The sequence below is a fragment of the Miniopterus natalensis genome, chromosome 15 (assembly GCF_054644295.1).
Source record: "Miniopterus natalensis isolate mMinNat1 chromosome 15, mMinNat1.hap1, whole genome shotgun sequence".
NCBI classification, from domain to species: Eukaryota; Metazoa; Chordata; class Mammalia; order Chiroptera; family Miniopteridae; genus Miniopterus; species Miniopterus natalensis.
The window spans coordinates 2,372,328-2,397,875 of NC_142095.1; the positions used below are offsets into that span (position 1 = coordinate 2,372,328).

The following is a 25,548-nucleotide window of genomic DNA, read 5'->3' on the forward strand; positions in this document are numbered from 1 at the left end:
CTCCACTGGTTCCTCCTGCTGTGGCGGGGACCCAGACCCTGTCCTGCTTGGCCCATCGCTTTGGCTGTGAGCCATCCTTGTGGCCCTCTTTGGGATCCTGCCCACCTCTGCTCCTTCCTTGGCCTGGGGACCATCCGTGAGTGTCCAGACCACCTACGCCGGAGAAGCCCTTAGAGGTGGTCCAGGGTACAGATGGGAAAATGAAGACTGTGCCCAAGGCCGTGCGGAGTTAAGCCCAGAATGCAGGGTTCCTAGCTCCTAGAAGCCTCTGGGCCTTACGAGGTTGCAGCCCCCCTTCTACCGTTCCAGAGCCAGAAGGGCACCTGCCACCACCTGTGCCAGAGGCTAGATGGACCTTTTTCTGACACCACCCCCCTTTCCCCGGCCTCAGTTCAGTGTGTGAGACAGATCTCCTCTCAGGTGGCCTTGGGCGCGCTGAGGGCCTCCCCTCCTGCCAAATCCGGGTCTTGCCCCGGTGCGTCAGCAGGTCCCAGGGCAGGGCCCTCTGGAGGTCCCCGGAGGCGCTGCAGGAGGGCCCGCGGGGGCCAGGTCCGCAGGGCGCAGGCCCGCGGGCGCACTCGGCGAACCAGGCGGCCGAGCGCGCGGCGCACCGGGCGCTGCAGGAGGCCGTACAGGAAGGGGTGGGCCGCGAAGGCCGCGTAGGCCACCCAGGTGACCGCCGCCTCCGCCCTGGCGGCCTGCGCGGCGGGGGCCAGGCACGCGCAGCCGTACGGCAGCCAGCAGGCCGCGAACTGGCCCACGGCCAGCGCGGGCCCCAGCGCGGCTCTGCCCCGCGGCCGGCGAGGCCGGGAGGCAGGCAGCGCGGCCAGGCGGCTGCCCCGGGAGTCGGAGCGCGGCCGGGGCCCGCGCGCGGGGGGCGGGGGCGGGGGCGGGGGCGGGGGCCGCCGCGCCGCGCGCCGCGCCACCAGGAAGATGCTGCCGTGCGCGCCCAGCAGCAGCAGCGCGGGCAGCGCGAAGGCCAGCAGCGCCCAGAGCGGCCGGAAGGGCCCGAGGCCCCCGGCCAGCACGGAGCAGCGCGCGGGGGCCGGGGGCGGCGCGGGCGGCGGCCCGAGCAGGGCGAGCGCGCCCAGCAGCGCGGCGGCGGCCCACACGGCCGCGAGCACCAGGCAGGGCGGCGGCCGCGCGCCCGGGCGCAGCGGGTGCACGATGAAGCGGCAGCGCGCCAGCCCCAGCGCCGCCACGCCGAGCGTGCCCGCGGGCAGCAGCGCGGCCGAGAGGAAGCGCGTGGCGCGGCAGGACGCGGGGTCCAGGCGCACGCGGCCCAGCCCGGGCGGCGGCGCGGCCAGCAGGCCCAGCGGCATGATGGAGGCGGCCGCCAGCAGGCCCACGACGCACAGGTGCAGCAGGTAGAGCGCCTCCTGCAGCCCCGGCGTGCGCAGCACCACGAACAGCAGCGCGCCGTTGCCCAGCAGCGCCGCCGCCTCCACGACGGCCGCCAGGATCAACCCCACGGAGCCCGAGACTTCTGTGGCCTGGAGCCCTATGGCGCGGAGCCCTGTGGTGTTGGCCATCCAGCGCTCAGGCTTCGCCCTGTGTCGGGATACAGAAAGCGAGATGGAGCGGCCCCCCCTTCTCCCCCCGTTCCCCTCACCCCGTCTCTTGCTCCTCTGGCCCCTCACCTCATAGGCTGCCCAGGCTCTGGCCCTGCTGCCCAGGCCCCCATCCTCTTGGGGCCTTGGAGGGCCCCATGGAGGGGTGCAAGGCTGGGACTGTGGCTCTCTCTGTCCCAGCAGCTCAGCCCCTGCTGGAGATGGTACTGGCTGTCACTCTGATGTTGCCCTTTACAGATGGAGTTGGCAAGGGAGGGGCAGGGCCTGGCACCAGCCCCCTGGGTCCTAGTAGCTGCCATCTGGAGGCTGGAGGCTGTGCTGTGAAAGAGCTGGGGGTGCCCCTGGAGGGGGCTCAGAGCAGGCACAAGCTGGCATCTGGAGTGAGGACAGTAGAGGGTGGAAGGCGGGTGAAGCCAGGATATTTCCCCTCTCGTGCTCAGCCTGGGGCTCTCCATCTCTCTCCTTCAGGCAGCCCCCTCTCGCTGTGGGTGACCCTGGTCCCTGGGCTTTGGGATGCCTTCTCCTTGCATCATCGCTCCAACCTAAGAGTGGTAAAACTTCTGCTTTTGGTAATCTCTGGGTTGCCTCACATCCCCCGTTGCAGTTCGGTTCCTTTCCCATATTAGATTCCTCTCTGGAACACCTAGAGTGACTCCTGCTTTGCTGACTTGATCTTGACTGACACACACCCTACAGTCCACTCTCTGCACAGCGGCTGAAGCGGGTCCCTCTAAAAACAAATCGAATCGGGCCATGACCCTGCTCTCGGCCCTCCAGGAGCTTCCTGTCATCAGAATAGAATCTCTCATCTCTCTGACCTCACCCCCCTCCTTCCGTACCCTACTCCCAGCCGTAGCAAGCATCTTGCTGGTCCTCTCACATGTCAAACTGGTTTCTACCTCAGGACCTTTGCACTTGCTGTTTCCTCTGTCAGCACAGTCTTCCCTCAGAGCTGTCCACAGCTTGCCCCTCTCCTAACTCGGGTCTCTGCTTGAGAGAGGCCTTCAGTGGCCATCGATCTCTGAGATCATTCCACGGTCCCATCACTAATCCTTTTGCCCTGTTTTTCTTCCAGGCACTTTTCCTACCCAATACTATGTTTCATATCTATGCATGTGCTTGTTCAGAGCATGTTTTACTAGAATGTAAGCCCCATGAGAGCAGGGGCCTTGTCTGTGTCTTCCTCATCCTTGTGGCCCTAAAACCCACCACGGGTCAGCATCAGTACAGATCTAGGTGGTAGGGACTAGGGCATGGACCTCCAGGTTTGACTTGCTTTCTGCTGGGATATAAAGGACCCCAGCCCAGCACGGCTGGCGTGGCTCAGCGGTTGAGCATCAACCTATGATCCAGGAGATCGCAGTTGGATTCCCGGTCGGGGCACATGCCCTGGTTACGGGCTTGATCCCCAGTCGGGGGGCTTGTAGGAGGCAGCTGATCAATGACTCTCATCATTGATGTTTCTCTCTCCCCCTCTCCCTTCCTCTCTCTGAAGTCAGTAGACATATTTAAAAAATAAATAAAGGACCCCAGCCCAATTCTCTATTATCCAGATGAGGAAGCTGGTGCCAGACAGGGAAGGAATGTGTCCCAGATCACACAGCTGAATTGTCCCTGGAGCGCAGGCTACCTGCTTCCTAGCTCTGTCCACAGCCTCAATGCGGGTATTCACGTCTAGGCGGTGAAGCTGGATTTTTGAGGTCTTTTGTTGTTGTTCAGAGGGAAGATAAGGCATTGTCTTTCTCCCTGCCCAGTTAGGCCTGCGGGCCTGGGGCAGCCCCTGAGCCACCAGGGCCTAGGGAGGGCTCAGCAAGGCCTGGCGGGGAAATAGCAAGAAAATGCACCAGGGATGGCAATAGGGAGGGATGGGGACTGTGGTGGGCTGGAGAGCGCATGCTCCTCCAAAATCATTCAACTAAGTTAAAAGACTTCAGTTTAACTGATTCTTCGTTTTTTAACTTGCCAAAAGAAATACATGAAGGACAAACCAGAAACTGGCTTCCTACAGCAGGTGGGTGGGGTGGGGAGAAAGACCTAGGGGATGAGCACTCTTCCCAGCACACATTTTTGTATAGATTGGGCTTTCGGGAACCATGTCAATGTTCTGTGTATTGAAAAATCAATCAGTCATTGAGGATGAGGACCCCCCCCCCAAGGTGAACGTCAGCAGAAACAAGTGAACCTACCTGTGTTTCAAATGGGTAACGAAACCACCCTGACGGGAGACACTAAATAAGGAACCCAGTCACACTTCAGCTGTCTCGCACTCATTTCAGTCGAAAGACGAAAGGATAATCTCCCGGAAGACTCCGAACATCTCGAGCCCGGCCTAGACAGTTTGTTTTTCGCAGTGGCGTGGGTATAGCAATTCCGAGTCTCCTTTTTGCGTGGGATTGAGCAGACAAGTAAATATGTGGATGTTGATGGAAACCAAGACTCTTACTGTGAGAGAAGGGAGTGTAAATATGGAACGGGGCCAGAATGCAAGGGCCCTGCGGCGTGGGTTAGAACTGGAGAAATAGACATAGGTGTGTTTGTTTATCTGCATATACATACTTCCTAGCTTTTTTTTTTTTTTTTAATCCTCTAGGAGTGAGGATATTTTTTCCATTTATTTTTAGAGTGGAAGAGGGGCAAAGGAGAGAGAGAGAGGGAGGGAGGGAGGGAGAAACATAGATGTGGGAGAGACACGTCGACTGGTTGCCTCCCACCCACGCCCCAACCAGGGGCAGGGTTCGAACCTGCAACCCAGGTATGTGCCCTTGACCGGGAATCGAAACCCAAAACCCTCCAGTGCCCAGGCCGATGCTCTAACCACTGAACCACGCCCATACTTACTAGTTTCTTAAAAAGCATTGACACCCAGTACCGACCAGCATACCTACTGCCCAGATCTTACATTTGAAATACCATTTCCTACTCTAGAGAACTAGGGCTCCTTGGAGAAATGGCTGATCCCGGACTGTGCCCGACGAGCCGGGAGCATCTGGTGATGCCAGAAAATAGGAAGTTCTCAGAAATCATGGAGACACAGGAGTCAGCTCGAAGGACCTTCCGTGGGCCAACTCAGGGACAATTTGAGGCTCAAAATAAAAAATGACAGCCCCGGATTGTCACCCAGGGCATGAAACAAGAATCCACAGATCCGTACTGATGATAAAGAAATGGGAATGTTAGTAAGTATAGAAGAAATAATAGAATCGGAGAACTGCCATTTGCAACCATCTTGGCAAAAATTGGTGCAGGTTACTGATTTAAGTAAAATCATTGATGGATTTCAAGCTGTGGGCGACAGATGGTGAGGCATGGAATGGGAGGAATGGTAACCGTGGCGAGGAGACCCGGCACGGCGGCCCCACCTTAATTAAACGATTGAAGTCAGTTCACATCACCAACAAGGGGACGTGTCCCTCCTGCCAGGATGCCCCGAGGAGACGTCATGTGTGCTATGTGCCCACTCAGACTGCAGGACCTGAGTCTAATCATGACAGAACATCAGACAAGCCAAGGCTGAGAGACGTCCTACAAAACAACTGGCCCACACTCTTCAGGAGTGTCAAGGACGCCCCCATCGTGGGAGGAAAAAAAGGCTGAGAAACGGTTTCAGATGAAAGGAGACTAAAGAGCTGTGATGACCGGATGCTGTGCGTGACCCTGGGCTGGGTCCTGACCTGCTCTCCAGCACCCACTCCCTCGTGTCTGGATAGGGTGAGCCAGGGTGCTAGCAGGCATCTTCCTTGATGGCAGAGCTGGGCCCCCTCGGGGGTGTGCTCGGCTGGTTGAGAATTTGCAGCTGTAAGACACACTGATGCCGGGCGGGAGCCACCCCCGGTTGGCCTGGTCGTGCCTGGGCCAATGGGCAGAATCACCAGGCGGGTCCCCAGATGACCAACAGTGCTGAGCTGACGGTGAGGCTCGGTGATCAGAGGGGGGGTGTCGTCGCAGTGATGGACACGGGTGGACCGGGGTGGGTGGGGTGAAGGTGGGGCCTGAACTGCCGTGTGCTGTGGCGGGGCACTGTGGAGAGCAAGGGGTCCCAGGCTTGAGGGGCTGCAGCACAGACGGAGCCTGGGGGTGAGCGAACAGTGTTTAATCAGCTGGCCTGTGTGCCTGGAGTCTGCCTCCGCTGCCGATCACGCCTCTCGGATGCGCAGTCTGGGCCTGAGGGGACGGCCGCCCCAGCCTGTGCCCCTCTCGCTACACGGCCTTGAATGGGCTCGGGCATCGTGTGCGGTAATAAGGCCGGCCTATCGCGCCCCTCACCTTGGCAGGCTCGACGCTGGGGCCAGGGATAGGAGGGAGCGGGGATCGCTGTCTGGGGCACAGCGGGGAGACTGTGGAGCAGGAGGCAGTGATGGGGGCACCAGACAGAGGCCAGGGGGTGGAGACCGGCCGTCCGGCAGCGGGCCGGGCGGGGGCAGCTCAGAGGCGCACCTCCAGCAGGTAGCGCAGGCAGCACTGGCTCTCCCGGTAGATGAGGTACTCGCTCTGGAAGAAGCAGGAGTGGCTGAACTCCGGGCAGAGCACCGGCTGGCCCTGGGGCACCACCACTCGCTGGCCAGCCAGCTCCAGCTCCGTGTCCTGGGTGGGATCTGCGGTGCACAGCGAGGGCCAGGGGTGACCCAAGGGTCACTCGTCCTTGACCTGACTGGTAAGTCCCGTCCCCTATGCTCTCCGCTTCTGCCACGGGGTGTCCACGCTTTCCCACCTTGCCGACCTCCAGACCCCCCGCCCGGGCTGGGCCTTCTGCCTGGCTGGACTCTCCGCCCCGTTGCTCTGCCTGGGAAACACCTACTCTTTCGGTGCTCAGTCACTGACACCTCTTCCTTGAAGCCCTCCTGGCTACCCAGGAATGATTTGGTGAATGACAAAGTGAATGACTGCAGTGAGGACGCCTGCTTCCCCCCCCCCGCCGCCCCCCCAGTCGCTTCTCCGCTCGCCTCCTCCCTGAGAGCACCCGGGTCCCTTATCTCAGCCCCCCCTCTATCCGCAGGCCCCCACAGCTTCTCAGGACTGGGGCTCACCGGGCTCTGTGCGGCCTCGGGCGATGACGCTGTCGAAGCCAGGGGGCGGCTGCTTCAAGCCGGGCTTGTCGGTGGTGATGTGGTGCTCCCTGCCCAGTGCCACCTCGCCCAGGAACATGTAGCCAATGCAGTGGTCCCCACAGGACATGCCAGAAACTGGGGGACATGGAGGCTCAGGCCGGGCAGCTTGGGCCTCCAGCCTGACTCCCTGGGTCTCTCTTTGCTGCGTGCTCTCTCCGCTCACGTTGCTGCCCCGTCGCAGAAAGGGGCTCCTTCTTTCTCCATCCTTAAAATACTCCTCACTCTGGCCATGCTCCCTCCCATCTCCCCCCACTCCTGGGCTCCCGGGGGCCAGGCCTCTGCACCCCTGCCGCCCTCGCCAAGGTCAGTCAGGGCCTCCCAGGGACCAAATCCGGGGCGGGAGCTTTTCTCCCCGGCCCGCTCTGCTGATGTTGCCACTAGCATCCTTCGCCCACTGTCCTGGGACCCCCATGTACTGGCCCTCCTGAGGCCACCTTCCACTCTTCCTTTGGCTCCTCTGCCCTCCTGCCAGACCCCTTGGCCTTGGCAACCTTGGACATCCTAGAACTTCAGCCCCATCTACCCTTGGACCTTGCTGTCTAGCGTGGGTGGGCACTGGTGGCCTCCAATGATGGGGTCAGCCTGGGCTGAGGAGCCAGGCTGGTGAGGTCTCCTCAGTGAAGCCGCCTCTGGATAGAAACTTGGGGGTCATCAGAGACACCTTCCACCCTTTCCCAAAGCTGCCATCCCCCCTCCTGCATGTCCCTCTCGTGGAGTCCTCCCCCCCACCCTGCTTCCCTGGCCTGGGCACCCATCACCTCTGGCTTGACAAGACCAGTGCCTCCCTGTAGCTTCTGTCACCTCCCCATGGCTACGGCACGGAGGTCCTGCTACATCCAAATGGGCTCCCCTCGCTCTCTGGATAAGACCCTGATGAGCCCCCGAGACCCTGCCACACAGGCCTTTGCTTAAGCTTCGCTATCAGGCCCCACTCAGAGGGCCCCACCTGCCTCAGCCCCCCGGTCTCTGTCCACCTGGTTGCATTACCTCGAAGGGACCTCTCTAAGCCCCTCCCAGGCCTGGCTGGCACGCTCACTCTATCCACACGGCCTTTTCTAGGAAGCTGTCCCCGAGTCCCCCCCAAACCTCAGGATGCCCCACTGTGTGCTCTGGCCGGTCAGTATTCAAGGGTGCCTTCCCAGGTCCTCCGCAAACTGGGTAAACACTGGGCCCAATCCCCATGCCCACCCAGGGCTGGGCCCAAAGGGCGCCTCACCATAGCCAGCTGACTTGCTGTTCTCCGAGGCAAAGTAGATGCCCTTGCCCACACGGCCGCCAGAATGGGGCATGATGCGTAGCCCGCTGGTGAGGATGGCGGCTACCACGGCCACGTTGGTGCCGTGCCACAGTAACCTCCGATTGCCCAGCTTGGAGTGGGCCTGGAATCTGTCTTCCTGAGGGTGGGAGGGGGAAATGAGAGCCGTGCCACCCCAGCTCAGGTGCTTCTCTCTGCGGTTCAGAGGGTCCCACCGAGGCCGGGGGCCCGCTGGCCACCCTCACCCTCCCGCATACGCTCCCAAGCCCCAGGCCCGGTGGAAACTCTCAGAGTTGCTGAGATGGTTCAGTTAGGGACACGTAAGCCAAGATCCTCCACCTCCCTGAGTCAGGGCGGGGACAGCGGAGGGCTTCCAGTGGCTCCCTCACCTCCCCTTCTCGCTTCACTTTCCAAACATGCTGAAGAGTTGGGCACCTGTAGCTGTTGCCAGTCTGTTTTAAGTAGGTGTGGATCACCTGCGGGGAGAGCAGAAGCTGGGCACCAGGGGCGAGACACGGATGCACCCCCACCGGCCCCCCAGTCGCAGAGCTCTCCTCAAGCCCTAGGGGCACAGGGAGAGAAGGCCAAGGATGAGGGACTCCTCTGGGCACCTGGAGGGCAGGTGGGCAGAGGGACAGTGCCCACCATTAGCACGGCTCCTCTGTCGGGCCCAGCCCACCTTGTACTCGGGCGTCTCTGGGTCCAGCAGCTGGAGCTGGCACTTGAGTAGTTGGTAATCCCGGTCCAGTGGGTGCAGCACCTCCACCACCTTCTCCTCGGGGGCTGCCTGCAGGGCCTGGGCCAGCTCGATGTCCGCCAGCACCTAAGGTGATGGCCACTGGCAGCTAGTCTGTCCACTTGACCTCCCGCCTCCCCTCTCCCTCCCACATGACCGTGTCCACGGCCACCCCACTGGTCTGTCCACCTGTTTGCCCCCCCATCTCTCTGTCCTTCGGTCTGCCCATCACAGTCCACCTCTCTGCCTGCTCGGCCACCTGTCCCCCGGCTCCCTCGCCCAGTCTGGTTGGTTGGTACCCATTGCCCGCGCACCCGCCGGCCTCACCAGCAGCATATCCTTCTTGGCCTGCAGGAGCTCCAGGGAGTTGATGGGCGGGGGCCTGTTGCGGCCGAAGTTGTGGGGAATGACGGTGTAGAAGTGAGAGGACAGCTCCTCCAGGCTGCGGCCACCGTCCTCAGGGGCTTTGAGGGCCACCTCCAGGGCCTCCAAGGCCTCAAAGCCCCGTGCGATCTGCTGCTTGCTCAGCTTTCCCAGGGGCATCTTCTTCACATCTGGGGGTGAGGGGAGAGTGGGAGACTCAGCCGGCTGCCACCCCCGGGCCCCCGCCACCCTGCCCGGCCCCTGGCCCCGCACCCAAGTTCATGAGGGCCATGGCATCACTGAACATGTCCTTGCTGAAGATGTTGGTGATGAGCTGCTGTGTGGCCGTGTCCAGGGAGCAGGGCTGCACTTGCTGAGCCACGGTCCTCACTGGGCCTCCGTCCACCTGGGGCAGAGGGCAGAGGGCACAGGTAGTGGGCAGGAGCAGCGGGGCAGGGCACCTGCAGCTGGAGCAGGGCCAGGCACTAGACGGAGACTGGCCAGATGGAGGCCAGAGAGGGGAGGTCTGGGTCTGAGGTTGCACAGCTGGCAGTGGCGGAGCCCAGAGCCCAGGCGGCTGGGTCCCCGGGCTCCCTCCCTGGGCCCGGGGCCTCCCACTCTCCCAGGCACCTCACCTTCATCACCGCCTCCTGTGTCTCCCCCTCTCCTTCCACTTCGATGAGTGTGTACTTGCCGGGGTGGGCCACAAAGTGGTCCCGCTCTGCCCAGCTGTTCTTGGTCTTGTCCCGAAATTTCTTCTCAAAATCCTTCTTTGCATCTCCCAGTGACGGGAAGTAGTTGAGCTTTGACTGGCCCACCTCTCCCTGCAACTGACAGCCTTTAGGGGCATGCCCACCTCAGTGCCCACCCGCGGTAACACCCGCTGGCCTCTGTCGTGCCAGGCCTTGTGCCGAGCGCCCGGGCATCAGCATCTGTGGCCTTTGGGCCTGAGCATGCTGCGGGGACCCTGGGCAGCAGGGGCCTGTGCTGAGCAGGCCGCGGGGAGGGGAGGCGGGCGCAGGTGGGCACTCACCACGCGGCCCCAGCGGTTCCAGCAGGCGAAGCGCTCCCCGACTTCCAGCAGCTGGATGATGTAGAATTTGTTGTTGTTGTTCCCGATGTTGGTCTGGTTCAGGGTGCAGTCATAGTCTCCGTGCACCTGGGCGCAGGGAGCGTGGGCAGGGGAGGCTGGCGTGGCTGCCCTAGGGTGGGCCGGAGTGTCCGGCTGCACCCCAACAGGGGTCTCACTGCACTACGGTGTCAGAGGAGGCCCTGTCTAGGAGGGCTTGAGGGGGGCATAGTTCTGCCCAGGGGACAAAGTCTGAGGGGACATGGCTAAACTCGGGCAGTGGGGGGAGGTTCTGGGAGGACCTGGCTGTGCTCTGGGTCGGGGAATTGAGACATGAGTCTGCCCTGGGAGGTCTCACAGGGACACAACCCTGGCCTGTGAGGGATCCCATGGGGACATAGCCTTACCCTGTGGGGCTGGTTTGAGGGGACATAGGTGAGCCCTGGGTGGACTTGGGGGGGTGTCAGTGCCCGGCTTTAAGTGTGGTAGGGGGAGGCCTGAGAAGCTCAGGGGCCTGCCCTGCAGTCTTAAGAGTAGCTGCCCAGATCTGATGGGATGTAGCCCTGCCTGACCTTTGGGGTCTTGTGAGACCATAGATTACTTGGGAACCTTGAGCTGTGTGGCCAGAGCAAAGCCCCGGTGGGGAGAGGAGCGAGTCCGAGTGTACGTGTACCTAGGAGGGAGGAGGCTCTGGGCCTGGCTGGGGACTACAGCTTACCTGGGCCCCTGGGCTGCAGCTGAGTGGACACGCAGTGTCCACCCGGACTACGCGCTTCTCTGCGGGTGCAGCCCTGAGGGCCTCAGCAGTGGAGTGGAAGCTGTCCTCCTCTGTCCCCTGCCGTCCCTTCTTCTCCTCGGGGCCCTCACACTGCCCAGGGGGCTTGCGCTTGGGAGCCATGGCTGTTGTGGGGCACCGAGAGGGGCTTCAGGCTCCCATGGCCTCTGCACCCCACCTGGCTGGTACTGCACCAACCTGGGTTTGCCCTTTGGGGAGCTCCCACCGCCTCCCCCTGCCTCCATCTCACATTCCCAGCCCCAGACCCCAACCAGGTCTCTGCACCCCGGACATGCCCCTGTCTGTGGTCCCCAGCGCCAGGACAGGCCCCTGTCCAGTGTGCCCGCTTCGGTCAGGGAAGAGTGGTTCCCTCCTGTCTCTGGTTCTCCAGGTTGTCCAGGTGGTAGCAAGAGTGAAAGGCAAGCCCTCCCCCCCACTTACGGATTCCTCCTCCCTCCGGAGCTCTCTCCGGGCTCTGCCTGCTCTTCCCCCTTCTCAGCTGCTTCGGACTTGGCACAGATGCTGGGCTGAGTCACCCCAGCTATGGAGGAGACTGGGCAGTGGCTGCTGGGGGCAGCACCCCTGGGCCCAGGTCTGTCCCTCCAGAACTTGGGACCCAGTGACACAGAAACCCTTCCCAGTGAGCTCAGTAGTTCTGGGGTGCCAGCCAGAGTCCCAGCGGCCTTGAACTGCCAGCGGGCGAGGGCAGTCTCACCCTGCCCTGCCCTGCCCTGCCCTGCCCTGCCCTGCCCTGCCCTTCCAAGGACTGTGGACCAGGGTCATAGGGCACTCACCTAAGAGAAGCCGCCACCGGGCCCAGTATCGGGACCTCCCAGGGCTGTCCCAGTTATAAGGGGCCCCAACAGCAACCCTCTGTAAGCCTCAAGTGCGACTTAGGGAGGGACTTCCCGACAATCGCCAGAGGCGGGGAAAAGCCGGTGCAGGATTCCTGCTATTTGGCCTCCCGTCCGGTGAGTCAGAGGCTGGGTCAGGCCGACGCGTGTGGCCTGTTCCACGGACGGGTGGACACTCTGTCCGCACACTGCCGAGGCCCAGGGGGCTGGCGCGCCCGCAGCGCCGCTCCCGCGGCCCGAGGCGTGCCACGCGTGCCCCCCGGCGGCCCGGCCACCCTGAGCTAGGTGTGGGCACCGCCTGCCCTTCCCCGGGGCTGCCCGGATCCCCCCTCCAGTTACCCAGAGCCAGCCTGGCGCACCCTCGTGCCCGCCCCCGACGGGGTGGAGTCACGTCCTGGGACTCGGAGCCCCGCATCTCGGGCGCCCCCAAGCGTCCGAGGGGCAAAAGCACAGAGAAGGCTCCTCCTTAGACGTCCGCTAGGTAGCGGCGCGCACGCGCGCCGGCTTTGGGCAGGAAGAGCCGGGCGCGGAAGCCTACGGGAGCTCTAGGAGGCGTGGCCTCAGGCGATTACCCTATGGGTGCTCGGGGGCGTGGCAGAGTCTAGCAAAGGAACCAATGGAGCTGTGGGGGCGGGGCCCTCCCTGCCGTGAAGACCAATCAGCGCGCGGGGTGTGGCCAGACCGCGGTGGTGGTGGCGGGGGGCATCCGCAGCCACGTGAGTGCTCCTCCGGCGGCGGCAACACACGCGCCGGGCGGCATGTCGGCGACCGCGGGGGCTCGGAAGCGGGGGAAGCCGGCGGCGGGGGCCCGGGCCGGGGCGGGGGCCGGCAAGCGGCGGCGAAAGGTGAGCGTGGCGCTGGTGCGGCCCGGGCTCAGCCCCGCGGCTGGGACCCCCGCCCTCCCGCCGGCGTCCCCTCCCCCTCCCGCCGTCCCCTCCCCGGGACTCCAGCTGGACCCAGCTTCGTCCCTCTGTCCGCCGGCCAGACCCCCAGCCCCAGGGCTCTCGAGAGACCGGAAGGGGCCCTTGGTCGGAGCCGGAGTGGCCGGGGGTCCCCTTGACCAAAGGATCCTGTAATTCCCAGGCCGACGCTGCTGGGGACCGGGGCAAGCCCAAGGGCGGCGGGCAGATGAACGAGGAGATCTCCAGCGACTCCGAGGGCGAGAGGTGAGCTCTTCTGCCCGCCCGGTGGAAGGGCCGCGGAGGCCGGGGTGGGCCTGGGCCTCGGACCCAGAACTCTGGCCCTGGGCTGTCAGATCTTGGCTCTTTCCTCCAGTTTCTGATCCTGAGAAGTCTCATTTCCTTCCCTGCAGGGTTTCTGTGTGGGGAGGACACCCCTCCCCCTCTCCCCAGCCCCCATGGGAGACCCCTGAGAGCCCCCTGGTGAGCCCAGGCTGGACTGACTTGGAGGGGGAGAGGGGTTCGAGGAATGCCGGCTAGTTCTTCATTCCCTTTCCCCCCAATTTCACAATTTCTGGTCTCCCCCCCTGACTCTCAACCGAGGCCGGGCCCTGGCTTGGCTTTTGAGAGCACAAGAGATGAGCAGGCAGGTGAAGGCTGACTGTGTTGTAACGGGATGTGAGTCTTACAGCTGTGTGTCCTCGGGAACAGAGGATGGGACATTTAAATAGGGCCTGGAGAGATGAGGGGGAGTCCCTCACGGAGAGGTAGGGAAGGCATTCGGGGATCCGAAAAGTCTGGGGTGTAAGTGCGCCAGAATGGAAGAGGGTGGAAGGCCAGGTGGTGGGTGCATCCAGCTGGGAGAGGGCTTTGAATGCCTCCCTCATTCTGCAGGTGACGCGTGGGGCCTGTGGCAGGGTTTCAGAGCGGGCTATCGAGGTGTGGGGCCTGGCCCTGTGGAATGGAAGTTCTCATACCAGGGGATGCTGGTGCCTGCCTTGAGCATTGGCTTTGGAAATTCTGCTTCTAAAGTTTAATATGTGTCAGCCTTAAGCTTCTCACAGAAAGACTCAGTATGCTTTTCTTAGTCTTAAGGTTACTATGGGTGGGTGGGTGCCAAGCCCTCTGTTAATCGCTTTGAAATATTTTTAAAATGTGTTGTGAAATGTATTAGGTACAGCCCGGCCAGGCGTGGCTCAGCAGTTGACATCGACCTAGGATCCAGGAGATTGGGGTTCGATTCTGGGTCAGGGCACATGCCCAGGTTATGGCTCAATCCCCAGTTGGGGGCGTGCAGGAGGCAGCCGATCAATGATGACTCTCTCATTGTTGATTTTTTTTTTTTCTCTCTCTCCCTCTCTCTGAAATCAATGAAGATATATTTTTAAAAAAGAAATGTATTAGACACAGAAGAGCTGGTGAAATGTGTTGTACAGGAGAGTTAATGAAATGTGTTTGTACTATGGAGTGATGAGGAAATGTCCCTATTTAAATGTCCCATCTCTGTTCAGCACATTTTAAAAATATTGCCATTCCTGACTTTAGTTTGTCATTTCTTTGGTTTCTTCCTTCCTACCCCCCCCCCCACTTTCTCATTCAGGTGTAATTTACATACAGTGACCTTCCCCTTGGTTAGTGTTCAGTTCTGCGAGCTTTGACAGATGCGTACCACCCTGAGGATATAGAAGGGTTTCATCGCCCTCCAGAAGTGCCCTGCTTCTTTGTAGTCGGTTCTCCCCTGTCCCCTCCCCCATAACCACTGTCCCTAGAGTTTGCCTTTTCCAGAATGTCACACAGGTGGAAGCACACAGCGTATACTTCCCTGGTTTTCGTTGGAGTTCTGTCCGCTGTGTGGGAACCCCTGATTAGTCTGGGTAAACTGAGTAGAAGCTCTGACCTTGGCTGTATGGGGAAGGGCAGCACCACCCCTGGGGGCCGAAGGTACTAAGTGGTCTCTGGAGCATGGCCTGGCCTTGCAAGTTCCCAGGGTCGGTTCTGGGAACTCATGAGTGAGTCCCGGGGACCAGCTGGGACGACCGACAGGGACTAGGCATCTGCAAGCGTGTGATCAGGGGCACGGGCTTCCCTGGGTTCTCTGCCTCTGAGTTCCGGTGACCTTCCTCCGGCTCCCAGGAGCAAATCAAGGGAGGACTTGTCTTGAGTGAAGCTCAGGGACTGGGCCGCGGAGGGGAGAGCAGGAGCCTCACCGGCACAAGGTCCAGCCGAGACCAGTGGGGTGATGGCAGGCCCAGCGTGTCTTGCCTCAGATCTGGGCTGGCTGCTCCCCCACATCTGGGGGCGGCCAGTGGTGGTTCTGGGAGCTGCCCTTCCTGCGCTCCGTGTTGGGTATCCTGTGAGCTGTCTCCCGTGCCAGCCTCTTTCTCTGTTGGCGAGCACGCCCTCCATCCTTAAAAGGAGAAAGGGCGCATTCTTTGGCACTTTGGACACCTGACAGTATCGTCACTTGTCGTTGATGGTGTAACGCGTGGAATTCCAGGGGTTAGATTTTTCTTCAGGGTTTTGTGTGGGTGGGAACATGTCCTGCTGTCCGAGTTGCCGCAGAGACGTCCGAAGCCGTTCTGGCTTCGGACCCCTCATACACGACCTGGTTTTTCTCAGGAGCCTGTGGAACCTCTTCCCTGCGGGGTGGAGAGATTTCACAGCGCTCTGCCTGGGTTTGGGCTGTTTGCACCCCGTCGGGCACGGGCGGGCCCCTTCGTAAGTCCTGCGTGTGTAAGCACTGGCCACGCAGGCTGGAGGGGATGGGGCGGCGACTGGCAGGGGGAGCCGTGCAGTGGGTGAGCCCCCCCCAATCCAGCTGCCCCTGCCCACAGCCTGGCCCCCAGGAGGGCAGAGGAGGAGGACCTGGGGGAGCTGGAGGAGACAGCACAGGAGAAGAAGCTGCGCTTGGCCAAGCTCTACCTTGAGCAGCTCAGGCAGCAAGGTGAGCCTGCGAATGGGGCAGGTGAGGGCCCGGGCCTGGGCCCAAGCCTACCTGCAGCCCCTGCCACCTTAGGGGTGACTGACGCAGGGCCCCAGGGGGCTGCCGGGGCTGCTGGTGCTGGCTGCCCTGTGGGAGGGTGGTCGGAGCTCCAGTGGGCTTCCTGGGGCAGGCCAGGCCTTCAGACTTTTAGGCAGGTCTGATGAGGGCAGGGTGGGCAGGGGGAGGCGTCTGGCACTCCCTCCCCTTTGCCCGAGGCAGCCTCAACTTCCCGCAGGACACCCACGTGTTGGGGCCGGTGACTGAGGGGTGGAGTGGGGATGGGGAGGGAAAAGCAGAGTGGGGCCTGTCCTGGTTTACTTGGTCTGGTCTGCCCCGCACAGAGGAAGAGAAGGCTGAGGCCCGAGAGTTTGAGGAGGACCAGGTGGCAGGGCGCCTGAAGGAGGAGCTGGTGCGTGTGGCGGGTGTGGCGGGAGGGTGGTCGGCGGAGGGAGGGGGCTGGCCGGGCTCAAGGGCCCTCACCCCTGCCCTCTCCCTGCAGCTCGAGCAGAGGGGCAGGCTGCAGAAGTCGGTGGCGAAGGAGGTGAGCGGGCAGGGCACTTCGGTGTATTGGAGAGAATTGGGGTGTCCCACCTGGGTTGGTGAGCAGGTGGCCCAACTGGGGGCTCAGGCTGCGGGGTCTTTGCTCGGGAAGATGCCGGGCACCTGGCCATGGTCAGGCCAGGGTCTGGTTCCCTTGCAGCCCTGAGCCGTTTCCTTCTGGGCAGGGAGGTGGGAAAGGATGGCGTGTGTGTGTGTGTGTGTGTGTGTGTGTGTGTGTAGGTAGGGGTGCTTCCCTGCCCCCAGTCGCAGTGACCCAGCCCTGCCCGCCCAGATTCAGGCCCCAGCCCCGGCTGACATCCGAGTCTTACGGGGCCACCAGCTGTCCATCACGTGTTTGGTTATCACCCCTGACGACCTGGCTATCTTTTCCGCGGCCAAAGACTGCACCATTATTAAGTGTGAGTGCGTGCGGGGTGGGGGTGCCGCCCCCGGGGCCATCTGGGAGGCTGGCCTGGGAGGAAGGAGGAATCGGGGCAAACTAAGGCCTGATGGGGAAGCTTCTGGGGGCAAGTGTGCTCCCAAAGCAGTGTTTCTGGGTGACAGTGGGGGCTTCCCCCCAGGAGCGGGGCCTGTGAGCTCCTGTCACTGTCATCGGAGACGAGTTAGCTGCAGCAGGATGAGATTTCGGGGGAATCCATGCTGTGGGGGCAGCTGGACCAGAGGACCCGTGAGGCTCTGCGCAGTCCTGGGACCGAGCTCCTGGTCCTCTGGGTTCCCAGGCTCCTGTACTCACAGCAGTCGCAGGAAGAACTGTCAGACCCAAAGCACTTTCCTCTCCCTTCCCTTCTGGGCTTCATGGCTGCCCTTTAGGGTTATTGTCCCTACTTAACAGATGAGGAAACTGAGGTGACCTGTCTAGGGGCTCACCGTGGCTGAGCCAGATCTCACCGGAAGCCAGAACTTCTCCCAGGACCCCATGCTGCCCTTGGGGGCGGGTTGCCAGCCTGTCCTGTCCCCTGTCCCAGCAGCCTCTCTCTTCCCTGGTGTCAGGGAGCGTGGAGAGTGGACGGAAGCTTCATGTGATCCCACGAGCCAAGAAGGGTGCCGAGGGGCAGCCCCCCGGCCACAGCAGCCACGTCCTCTGCATGGCCATCTCCTCCGACGGCAAATACCTTGTAAGGCAGGCTTGGCCCTGGGGGCGGTGTGAGGTCCGGGCACGGGGGCTGCCTGTGGCCACTGTTGTCCTCCCCACAGGCCTCGGGTGACCGCAGCAAGCTCATCCTCATCTGGGAGGCCCAGAGCTGCAGGCACCTGTACACCTTCACAGGACACCGGGACGCTGTGTCGGTGAGATGGGCTCCCTCGGGGGACGTTTATCGAGCACCTGAGCAGCCCAGGCTTGGTGCTGGGCCCTGGGGAATGGGGCGAAGGAGGCAGAGGGTGCCCTCCTTGGGGAACCTGCACTTTGGCTTAGTGAGTCGCGTGGGGTAAAGGAGCAGAAGGGAGCTGGGGACTGAGTGGAGCTCGCCCAGGGGGCAGAGAGGCCCCTGAGAAGTCTGCAGCTGCTGGAGGGGAGGTGAGGGCAGGTGAGTGGGCCCCTGGCTCCAGGTAGGGCAGCACAGAAGTGGCTCACGGTGCCCTGGGAGAGCTGGCTCCCTGTTCTGTGTGACTTGCTTCCCAGGAAGTCTCTCTGGGCCTGCCCTGTGTCACCTGCTGTAGTCCCGCCCCCTCTGCCCTTTGTGCACCCGTAGGGGCTGGCGTTCCGCAGAGGCACCCACCAGCTCTACAGCACATCCCACGACCGCTCTGTGAAGGTGTGGAACGTGGCGGAGAACTCCTACGTGGAGACGCTGTGAGTGTGCGTGGAGAGGGGGTGCGGGCCTGCGTGTGCGAGTTCGCGGGTGACCCCATCCTCTGTCCCCCTCCAGCTTCGGGCACCAGGATGCTGTGGCTGCACTGGACGCGCTGAGCCGGGAGTGCTGCGTGACGGCGGGGGGCCGGGACGGGACTGTGCGCGTGTGGAAGATCCCTGAGGAGTCCCAGCTTGTCTTCTACGGCCACCAGTAAGGCCGTGACCACTGTGCCAGGCGGGGCTCCGTGGGCGGGGTGGGGTGGACCACGCTCCTCGCTGCTCCTCACTGCTCCTTTCTCAGGGGCTCCATTGACAGCATCCAGCTCATCAACGAGGAGCACATGGTGTCAGGCGCTGATGACGGGTGAGTGCTGCCTTTGGGTGCCTCCCACCACTGCCGCGGTCCCTGGGCTCCCTCGTCCAGTCCCCCTGCCTGGGAGTAGCTGTCACCGTGTTGCATAGATGAGGAACCGAGGGACAGTGCTCAGGTGACCTTGTCTGCGTCCCATGGCTGGTGTACACTCAGTCCCTTCCCACCACGTGGCCTTTCTGCCCTGCCCCCGGCCCCTCACTGAGTGCCCCTGTCCCCAGCTCTGTGGCCTTGTGGGGCCTCTCCAAGAAACGGCCGCTGGCCCTGCAGCGTGAGGCGCACGGGCTTCGGGGGGAGCCAGGCCTGGAGCAGCCCTTCTGGGTGTCGTCAGTGGCAGCCCTGCTCAACACAGACCTCGTGGCCACTGGTGAGCACCTGGGCAGCAGAGGGGGGACCCCTGGGGCCTGGGGCCGTGCTCACTGTCGCCCTGCCCCCAGGCTCCCACAGCTCCTGCGTGCGGCTCTGGCAGTGTGGGGAGGGCTTCCGGCAGCTCGACCTTCTCTGCGACATCCCCCTGGTGAGTGGGGCTCGAGTGCCCAGCCCGCCTCTGCCACACTCCAAGGTCCCTTAACTGCCTTTTCTACCAGAAGGGAACCTACTCAGAGCAGGAGCATCTGTGCCTTTGTCTTCATGGTCCAGCTCCTAGCACGGGGCCTGGCAGGAACCTCCCTTCTCCCTTCCACTTCCCTCCCTGCCCCGGGTGCTGGGATGTGAGGCAGGAACCACGTGGGCAGAGGTGTGGAGGCCTGGCCCTGTGATGGGTGCTGCATGGCTGGTGCCAGGTTGATGCTGAGCTAGGGCATGCAGACTTGGGTGACCGTGGGAAGAGTGGCAGGTCTGTCAGTGACATCGGGTGACAGTCCAGAGCTTGGGTCAGCGGCGATGGTCATGGGCCACACTGACGTACTCAGAGTACACTGTCTCCTCAGTCCTCAAAGCTACCGAGAGGCTGGCACTCTGCCTCCCCTTCTTGCTGAGGCCCCAAGGGTAGCAGGCTGCCCGGGTGGCAGGAGGTGGAGCAGGGATTGAAGGCCGGTCGGCTAAGGCCAAGCCCTCGATCCCTCGACCCTCATGTGCAGGCTGTGGTGGCGGTGGGGGGGGTCTGTGCTCACCTCCCACTGTGCTGTCCCTCCCTTCTCAGGTGGGCTTCATCAATAGCCTCAAGTTCTCCAGCACTGGGGACTTCCTGGTGGCCGGGGTGGGGCAGGAGCACAGGTATGAGGCACCCCCGGAGGGTGAGGGTGAGGGTGAGGGTGAGGGTGGGGGGTGGCACTGGCTACTGGCTGGGTGGGACTCGGTGGGACGGGGCGCTGCTCCCGGCCGGGCCTCAGCTTGTCCCTCGCCCCACAGGCTGGGCCGATGGTGGCGGATCAAGGAGGCGCGGAACTCCGTCTGCATCCTACCACTGCGGAGGGCCCCACGCCCCACGGCCGCGGGCTCCTGACGTCCTCATGCCCCTCATCTCAGTCCTCCCCAGGCCCGGCCCTGCCCTCTTTGTATTAAAAGTCTCCTCCTCTGGGCCTTGTCTCCTGAGCTTCTTGGGCGGGGAGGGCCGGAGGGGGTGGCAGGGACCGTGGGGTGGGAGAGGCCTGGGGAGCACTGAGCCTCAGCAGCCTGTCTGCGCCTCTGCGGGCCCGAGGGCTTGACCTTTTCCAGGGAGCTTGAGGACGGAGCCCTCCGCTGGCTCCTGGGCCTGGTCCTGGTCCTGGTCCTGGTCCTTGAGCATCCTCTCTGACGTTAGGCCAGCTCCCCGCCCTCTGCTCCGGGCTGGCAGGGGTCAGAAGCTGCCAACCCCTCAGCTAAAAAGCCCCACCGTCCAAGTGTGTGCAGGGCAGGCTGTGGGTCGGACCGAAACGGCCAGGCTGGGAGGCCGGAGGGGACGGGCTGCCCCGGGGAGGGGGGTGAGACGCTGCACTGATCTGCCTGGGGACACGGGGCAGAGTGAGGAATGGCCGTGCCCTTGGCCCTTGTGTCGGGAATGTCGGGGTTCCTGGTTCCACCAGCTGGATAAGTGACTCCTGCGTGGGCAACGTGGGCGAGGAGGTGAGAGGCAGCTGGAGGTACAGACGGGCACCGACGGCTCCTCGGTGGGAGGGAGGCTTGCTAGGGATTCTGCTCTAACATTGCCCTGAATCTGTTGGGCCCGACAGCTGAGCCTGTGGTTCTCAAAGGGCAGCAGGGTCTCCTGGGGAGGAAGCCACACGACTTCCCTCCTGCTCCCGAGCTCATGAGGCCTCCCCCTCAGACAGCCCTGCTCCTGCCCTCATTCCCCGGCGGCCAGAGGGGCTCTGGTTCAGACCGAAGCCCTGAGAAACTCGTATGGATTCCGAGATGCTGATAGAATTCCCTCCCTATGCCCTGCCTCAGATTGAGCTCACTGATGACGAAAACTTACCCCCCGAGGAACCTCGCAGGCAACGCTGAAGTGCCCCACATGATCCCATTTCCTACTGGCATGGAAACAATCTAATTTCCTTTATATCTGAGCCATTTTTAATGGATATACTGTGGTATCCCACCGTGGTTTAAGTTTTGCTTTTCCCTAATAAATAATGACGTTGAGCTACTTTTCATGTGTTTAGTAGTCACTTGTAGGTCTTTCATGAAGTGCCGTTTCAGCGTTTTGACTCTTTTTGTTGGGTTGCTTGTCTTTATTGAGTTGTAGAACATCTTGTATTCTGATATGAGTCCTTCGTCAGGTAGTGTGTTGAAAATGTTCTTTTCCTAAGCCTGTGACTTTTAAAAACTGCCGCCTTTCGATGAGCAGTTTGGTTTGGATGAAGCCCAGTCCATCAACGTCTTACACTCCCTCCTGTCTCTCTTTCAAGCCCTCGTCAACTCCACGGTCACCAAGTAACTCCCATGGTTTTTCTTCTGTAAGCTTTATAGTTTTAGCTTTTGTTTTTGTTTAGCCCTATGATCTTAAATTTTTTCTTCTATGATGTTAGATAGGGTCAAGTTTTTTCCCACTGAAAAGTGTATACTTCCTTTCTGCGTTGAATTCTCTTGGTATGTTAAAGAAATCAATAGCCTGTGTAAATGTGCGTCTATTTCTGGCTTCCGTATTCTGTTTCATTGATCCGTTTTGTCTCTTCTTGCACTAAAACCATGTTGTCTTGGTTACTGTAACTTTATAGTTTTTCAAGACAGTAAACCGTTGTCTTGAAACCAGGTGATGTAAGTCCTTCAACTTTGCATCTCTACGTCAGGAGTTTCCCAACTGTTTATTGATGTTCAGAAATGGATTTTTGTATATTGCCCATGTGTCTTTCAATGTCGGTGCTTTTTATTTTTAAACAGCTTTATTGTGATTTAAAGTGTACGATTCAGTGGTTTTTAGTATATTTACAGGTACGTGCAAGCAACACCGTGGGTACCTTGCATGCTTTCTAGATTCCGTCTTCTAATAGTTTTTGGGTAGTCGTCTTTGGGAGTGTTTTTAGGAACATAATCAGACTGTCTGAATCACTTTTTAAAAAACTTTAGGCATTTTATTTCACTTGCCTTTCTGCACCGGTTAGGACCTTCAGTAAACTGTTACACAGAAGTGGTAAGAGCAGGCCTTTTGGTTTTACTTCCGCATCTTTATTTTTTTAATGTTATTGTCTCTGAGTGTAGAATTCTAGGTTGGCTCGCCCCCATTTTTTAAAGCACTTTACAGTGTTATTCCATTTTCTTCTGGCTTTCGTTTATTTCTGATGACATGTTCTCTCTCATGTTAATTTTTCGTCACCTAAATGTAATGCAATCTTTTTATCTGGTTTTATAAGATTTTTAAAAATCTTTGCCTTAGTCGGTTTGGCTCAGTGGTTAGAGCGTCGGCTCGCAGACTGAAGGGCCCCAGGTTCGATTCTGGCCAAGGGCATGATCCCCTTGCCTTGGTCCAGGCACGTGCGGGAGGCAACCAATCAATGTGTCTCTCACATCGATGTTTCTCTCTCTCTCTCTCTGTCTCTCCCTTCCACTCTCTCTGAAAAGGAATGGAAAATATATCTTCGAGTGAGGGTAAAAAATATATATATATTTTATTCAATTTCACTGTTGTGCTTCCATGTGGTCTTATTTGTATTTATCATGTTTGTATAACTTTTGACTTGTCTTTGAGCTTAATAACCCTGTTTTTTGTTACCCTATCTGGTCATTTATTTTGGATGTTGTATTTTTCAGTTTTAGGATTCCTACTTCGTTTTTGTTCTGTTTTTTAGGCATAACAATTGTCTGCTGAAATCTTCCTTTTTACCACTCATTTTGTCTGTCTTTTCCTCTAAATTCTTTGTTCATTGTATCCTTACATTAGTTATTTTAAATTCTTGTCTGCCGATTCCAACCCGAGTCACATACGATCCGTGTCTGCTGATTTTTCCCTCTTGATTACAGGTCACATTTTCTGCTTCCTGTGTCCCGTTTTAAAATTCGGTGCCAAACACTGGATAAAAGCAGTGGAGACCGAGGGTTGGGACTGGGTTTCACTTTAGTTTCTCATCTACCTCAGTTTCAAATGTTTTCAGGGGACAGGAGCAGGCAGAGGTGGGGAGTCCCCACTGGTGTCTCAGGTCTTGTGCTTGGTGTCTTTTGCATCGTAGGCGGAGGCCGGAGGAGCCCTGACTCGGAGGTGTCTGGCCCTTGTCTCCTAGTGTTAAGAACAGAGCTAAGAACTTCTGTAGAGGTTGCCCTTCCCTTACCTGGTTGCGGCCTGAGTCCCTCGGGCAGGATGACAGGAGAGCACTTGAGCCCATTGGAACCTGAGAGGGGGCCCCAGCTGGTCCTGGGGGCCTCAGAGTTCCCTGGGCATTGTAGGGATGGGTAAGCCATTCACTCTTGCCTCTTAAGGTAACCATTGGCGGCAGTTTGGTGTATATACCTTTCTCCCCCTTTATGTGCATTTACAACATACAGGTATAATTACGCAGCTTGATGGTTTTATTTACTTAAGTGAGGTCATAACGATCTCCAGCTTTTTCACTTATAAATACATCTTGGATACACTTCATCAGTGTGTCTAGGTCAAATTCATTACTTTTTAACAGTTACATAGTATTCTATAGTGGGAATGGACTGGAAACCACTAAAGGAATCCCCAGTTTTACCAATGGGATATTACCATTGGGGATATTTATACACCAGAACTTCTGGTGTCTTTTGTAGTCAAGGCTTTGGCCATTTCCAGCAGAAAAGAATGGAGAGACTTTTGTCTTTTCCTCAGAGGGGTCTCAACTATTGGGAGCCATTCTGGTTCCTGAGTCATAGCTGCCCTTGTGACATCATAGGTCCCCCCTCTTCACTCTTGCTCTCCATGCCATGACTAGAGTAACACAGACCTGAGGGGATTTGAACCATCTACACCCAATCCATGTGGGATCAATGGTAAGAGACGGACACGCAGGCTTTTTAGGGTTATCCCTGTAGATCTCTCAGGGTGAGGGGACCCCCTGACATCTGAATACACTGGGAAGCCCTAGAAGCTGGGGATGTGTGGGATACTGAGTGGAGAGGGAGGGAGAGTAGCCTCACGCTTGCCTTTCCCCTAGGAGACGAAACAGCCAGAAAAGATTAATGAACAGGCCAAAGATGAGCCTCAGCAGAAAGGGGAGCCAGCGGGTTCACCCTCCGCACCAGCAGCGCTGACCTCAGAGAAGAAGGCAGAGGTAGGAGGTGCCCGGCCCTTGGGGCTTGTGTGTCCTGCATGGGCCAGGGCTCCGCAGGAACAAACTCACTCGTGTCTGTCCTCTCTCCCCATTTCTCTCAGGCTAACAGCGCCAATAAGGTTGAGACAAAGAGCGTGGATGATGCTAATAAGGGACCCAGAGAAGTATGGCTCTCCCCAGGGCACAGGGCCGGGGCTGGAATGTGGGCTGTGTTTGTGGAATGAGTGGCCAACGTGGGAGAAGCCGGGCTTCGTTCACAGTGCGTGTGCTTGAGCTTGGGCACGTATGTTTGCTTGTTAATTAGATTTAAAAAAAAAAAAATTGACTTCAGAGAGAGAGGGAGAGGGAGAGAAACATCAATGATGAGAGTCATTGATCCGTTGCCTCCTGCACGCCCCCTGCGGGGGATCCAGCCCACAGTCCAGGCATGTGTCCTGACCCGGAATCGCACCCTGACCTTCTGGTTCTTGGGTTGATGCTCAACCACTGAGCCATGCGGGCCGGGCTGCTTGTTAATTTAGATTTAACTTGGGAAAGTGAAGAGAAACGAAGATGGAGCAGTAGGGCTTGAGGGGTGGAGGGGGCGTCAGTCCTGCCGCATGCAGGGGAAGAGCATGTGCTGGGGGTCTGAAGGGAAGGGTCACGGGCCCTGGTTAGGTAAACGTGGTCATCCTCTGACCCGTAGGTCATGGTGTTCTTACCCTAGGACGGCCAAGTGGATCCATAGAAAGCTGGGCAGCCAGGGCAGATGTCACCCCATTTCATAGATGGAGACCCCGAGCTTCCGAGGTCACTGTGTCCGTGTCCCTTAACCAGGGGGAGACAGAGACAGGACAGTTACCGGGCCTTCGGGCTCCGGCCAGTGTCCCGCCCAGTGTTCCTGCTGTCCCGAAGGGGCAGTTGTCCGTAGGGAGCTAGGGTCCCTTCTTGGCGAACCCGGGTCTGGAGTGGGTGGAGGACCGCGCTCTGAGGGCCTCTCTTTTTTTCTTGCAAGATCCCAAGAACCCTGAAGAGAGCCCCCCCCAGCCACCCCGAGGCGGTGCGGATCCAGGCGTGGTGGCGGGGCGTCCTGGTGCGCCGGATGCTGCTGCACGCGGCCCTCCGGGCCCTGACCATCCAGCGCTGGTGGCGGCAGGTGCTGGCGCGGGCGCTGGAGCGGCGGCGGCGGGCGGTGCTGGAGGCCTTCACGCGCAAGGAGTGGGCGGCCGTCCGGCTGCAGGCCTGGGTGCGCATGTGGCGCATCCGGCTGCGCTACTGCCGCCTGCTGCACGCCGCCCGCATCATCCAGGCCTTCTGGCGGTGCCACTCCTGCACCTCCCGGGGCTTCATCAAGGGCCGCTACCGGGTCACGGCCCACCAGCTGCACCTCGAGCTGGAGATCGTGCTGGGCTCGGAGCCGTGCTTTGTGTCGGAGTGTATTCCCCTCCCAGTAAAGCAGTGAGCTGGTCTTCTCCCCGCCTCGCTCGGGCGGGCGGACGCGGGCGGGCAGGCGGCGGCTGCTGTGGCCGCTCCGAGGGGTTGGCAGGGGCCGTCCGAAGCCCTAGGGTCCGGGGGAAGGAGTTTGAGCCCC

At 60.1% G+C, this 25,548-nt stretch overlaps 3 protein-coding genes across 3 annotated transcripts; 1 reads left to right on the top strand and 2 right to left on the bottom strand.

Moving 5' to 3' along the window:
- Positions 1–363: 363 nt before the first annotated feature.
- GPR62 (G protein-coupled receptor 62) lies at positions 364–1,532 on the bottom strand. Its single transcript, XM_087824691.1, has one exon. It carries the CDS (start codon positions 1,530–1,532, stop codon positions 417–419), a length of 1,116 nt encoding a protein of 371 aa, XP_087680817.1. The 3' UTR covers positions 364–416.
- A 4,461-nt stretch (positions 1,533–5,993) lies between these two features.
- PARP3 (poly(ADP-ribose) polymerase family member 3) lies at positions 5,994–11,914 on the bottom strand. The gene is made up of 11 exons (XM_087824552.1): positions 11,669–11,914; positions 10,818–10,999; positions 10,064–10,189; positions 9,650–9,854; positions 9,304–9,441; positions 8,995–9,221; positions 8,611–8,754; positions 8,321–8,407; positions 7,893–8,070; positions 6,596–6,751; positions 5,994–6,163 (listed from the first exon to the last, which is right to left on the bottom strand). The coding sequence occupies exons 2-11, from the start codon at positions 10,995–10,997 to the stop codon at positions 5,994–5,996; spliced, it is 1,611 nt and encodes a 536-aa protein (XP_087680678.1). The 5' UTR covers positions 10,998–10,999; positions 11,669–11,914.
- A 572-nt stretch (positions 11,915–12,486) lies between these two features.
- Positions 12,487–25,419, top strand: RRP9 (ribosomal RNA processing 9, U3 small nucleolar RNA binding protein). The gene is made up of 16 exons (XM_087824551.1): positions 12,487–12,573; positions 12,812–12,894; positions 15,462–15,571; positions 15,952–16,019; positions 16,110–16,151; positions 16,443–16,569; positions 17,162–17,286; positions 17,366–17,458; positions 17,863–17,963; positions 18,040–18,174; positions 18,265–18,327; positions 18,555–18,700; positions 18,771–18,850; positions 23,862–23,978; positions 24,080–24,142; positions 24,973–25,419. The coding sequence occupies exons 1-16, from the start codon at positions 12,487–12,489 to the stop codon at positions 25,417–25,419; spliced, it is 1,887 nt and encodes a 628-aa protein (XP_087680677.1).
- Positions 25,420–25,548: the final 129 nt, after the last annotated feature.

Bases quoted from the DNA above. Each gene is read 5' to 3' on its own strand.
- GPR62 (XM_087824691.1), bottom strand. From the start codon at position 1,532: ATGGCCAACACCACAGGGCTCCGCGCCATAGGGCTCCAGGCCACAGAA.
- PARP3 (XM_087824552.1), bottom strand. From the start codon at position 10,997: ATGGCTCCCAAGCGCAAGCCCCCTGGGCAGTGTGAGGGCCCCGAGGAG. The intron at 10,190-10,817 runs GTAAGCTGTAGT...CCCTGCGCCCAG, and splicing joins GCTGCAGCCCAGGGGCCCAG to GTGCACGGAGACTATGACTG. The intron at 9,442-9,649 runs AGTGGGAGGCCC...TCTGCCCTCTGC, and splicing joins GAAGGTGAGGTGCCTGGGAG to CCCAGGTGGACGGAGGCCCA.
- RRP9 (XM_087824551.1), top strand. From the start codon at position 12,487: ATGTCGGCGACCGCGGGGGCTCGGAAGCGGGGGAAGCCGGCGGCGGGG. The intron at 18,175-18,264 runs GTAAGGCCGTGA...CTCCTTTCTCAG, and splicing joins CTTGTCTTCTACGGCCACCA to GGGCTCCATTGACAGCATCC. The intron at 23,979-24,079 runs GTAGGAGGTGCC...CATTTCTCTCAG, and splicing joins CCTCAGAGAAGAAGGCAGAG to GCTAACAGCGCCAATAAGGT.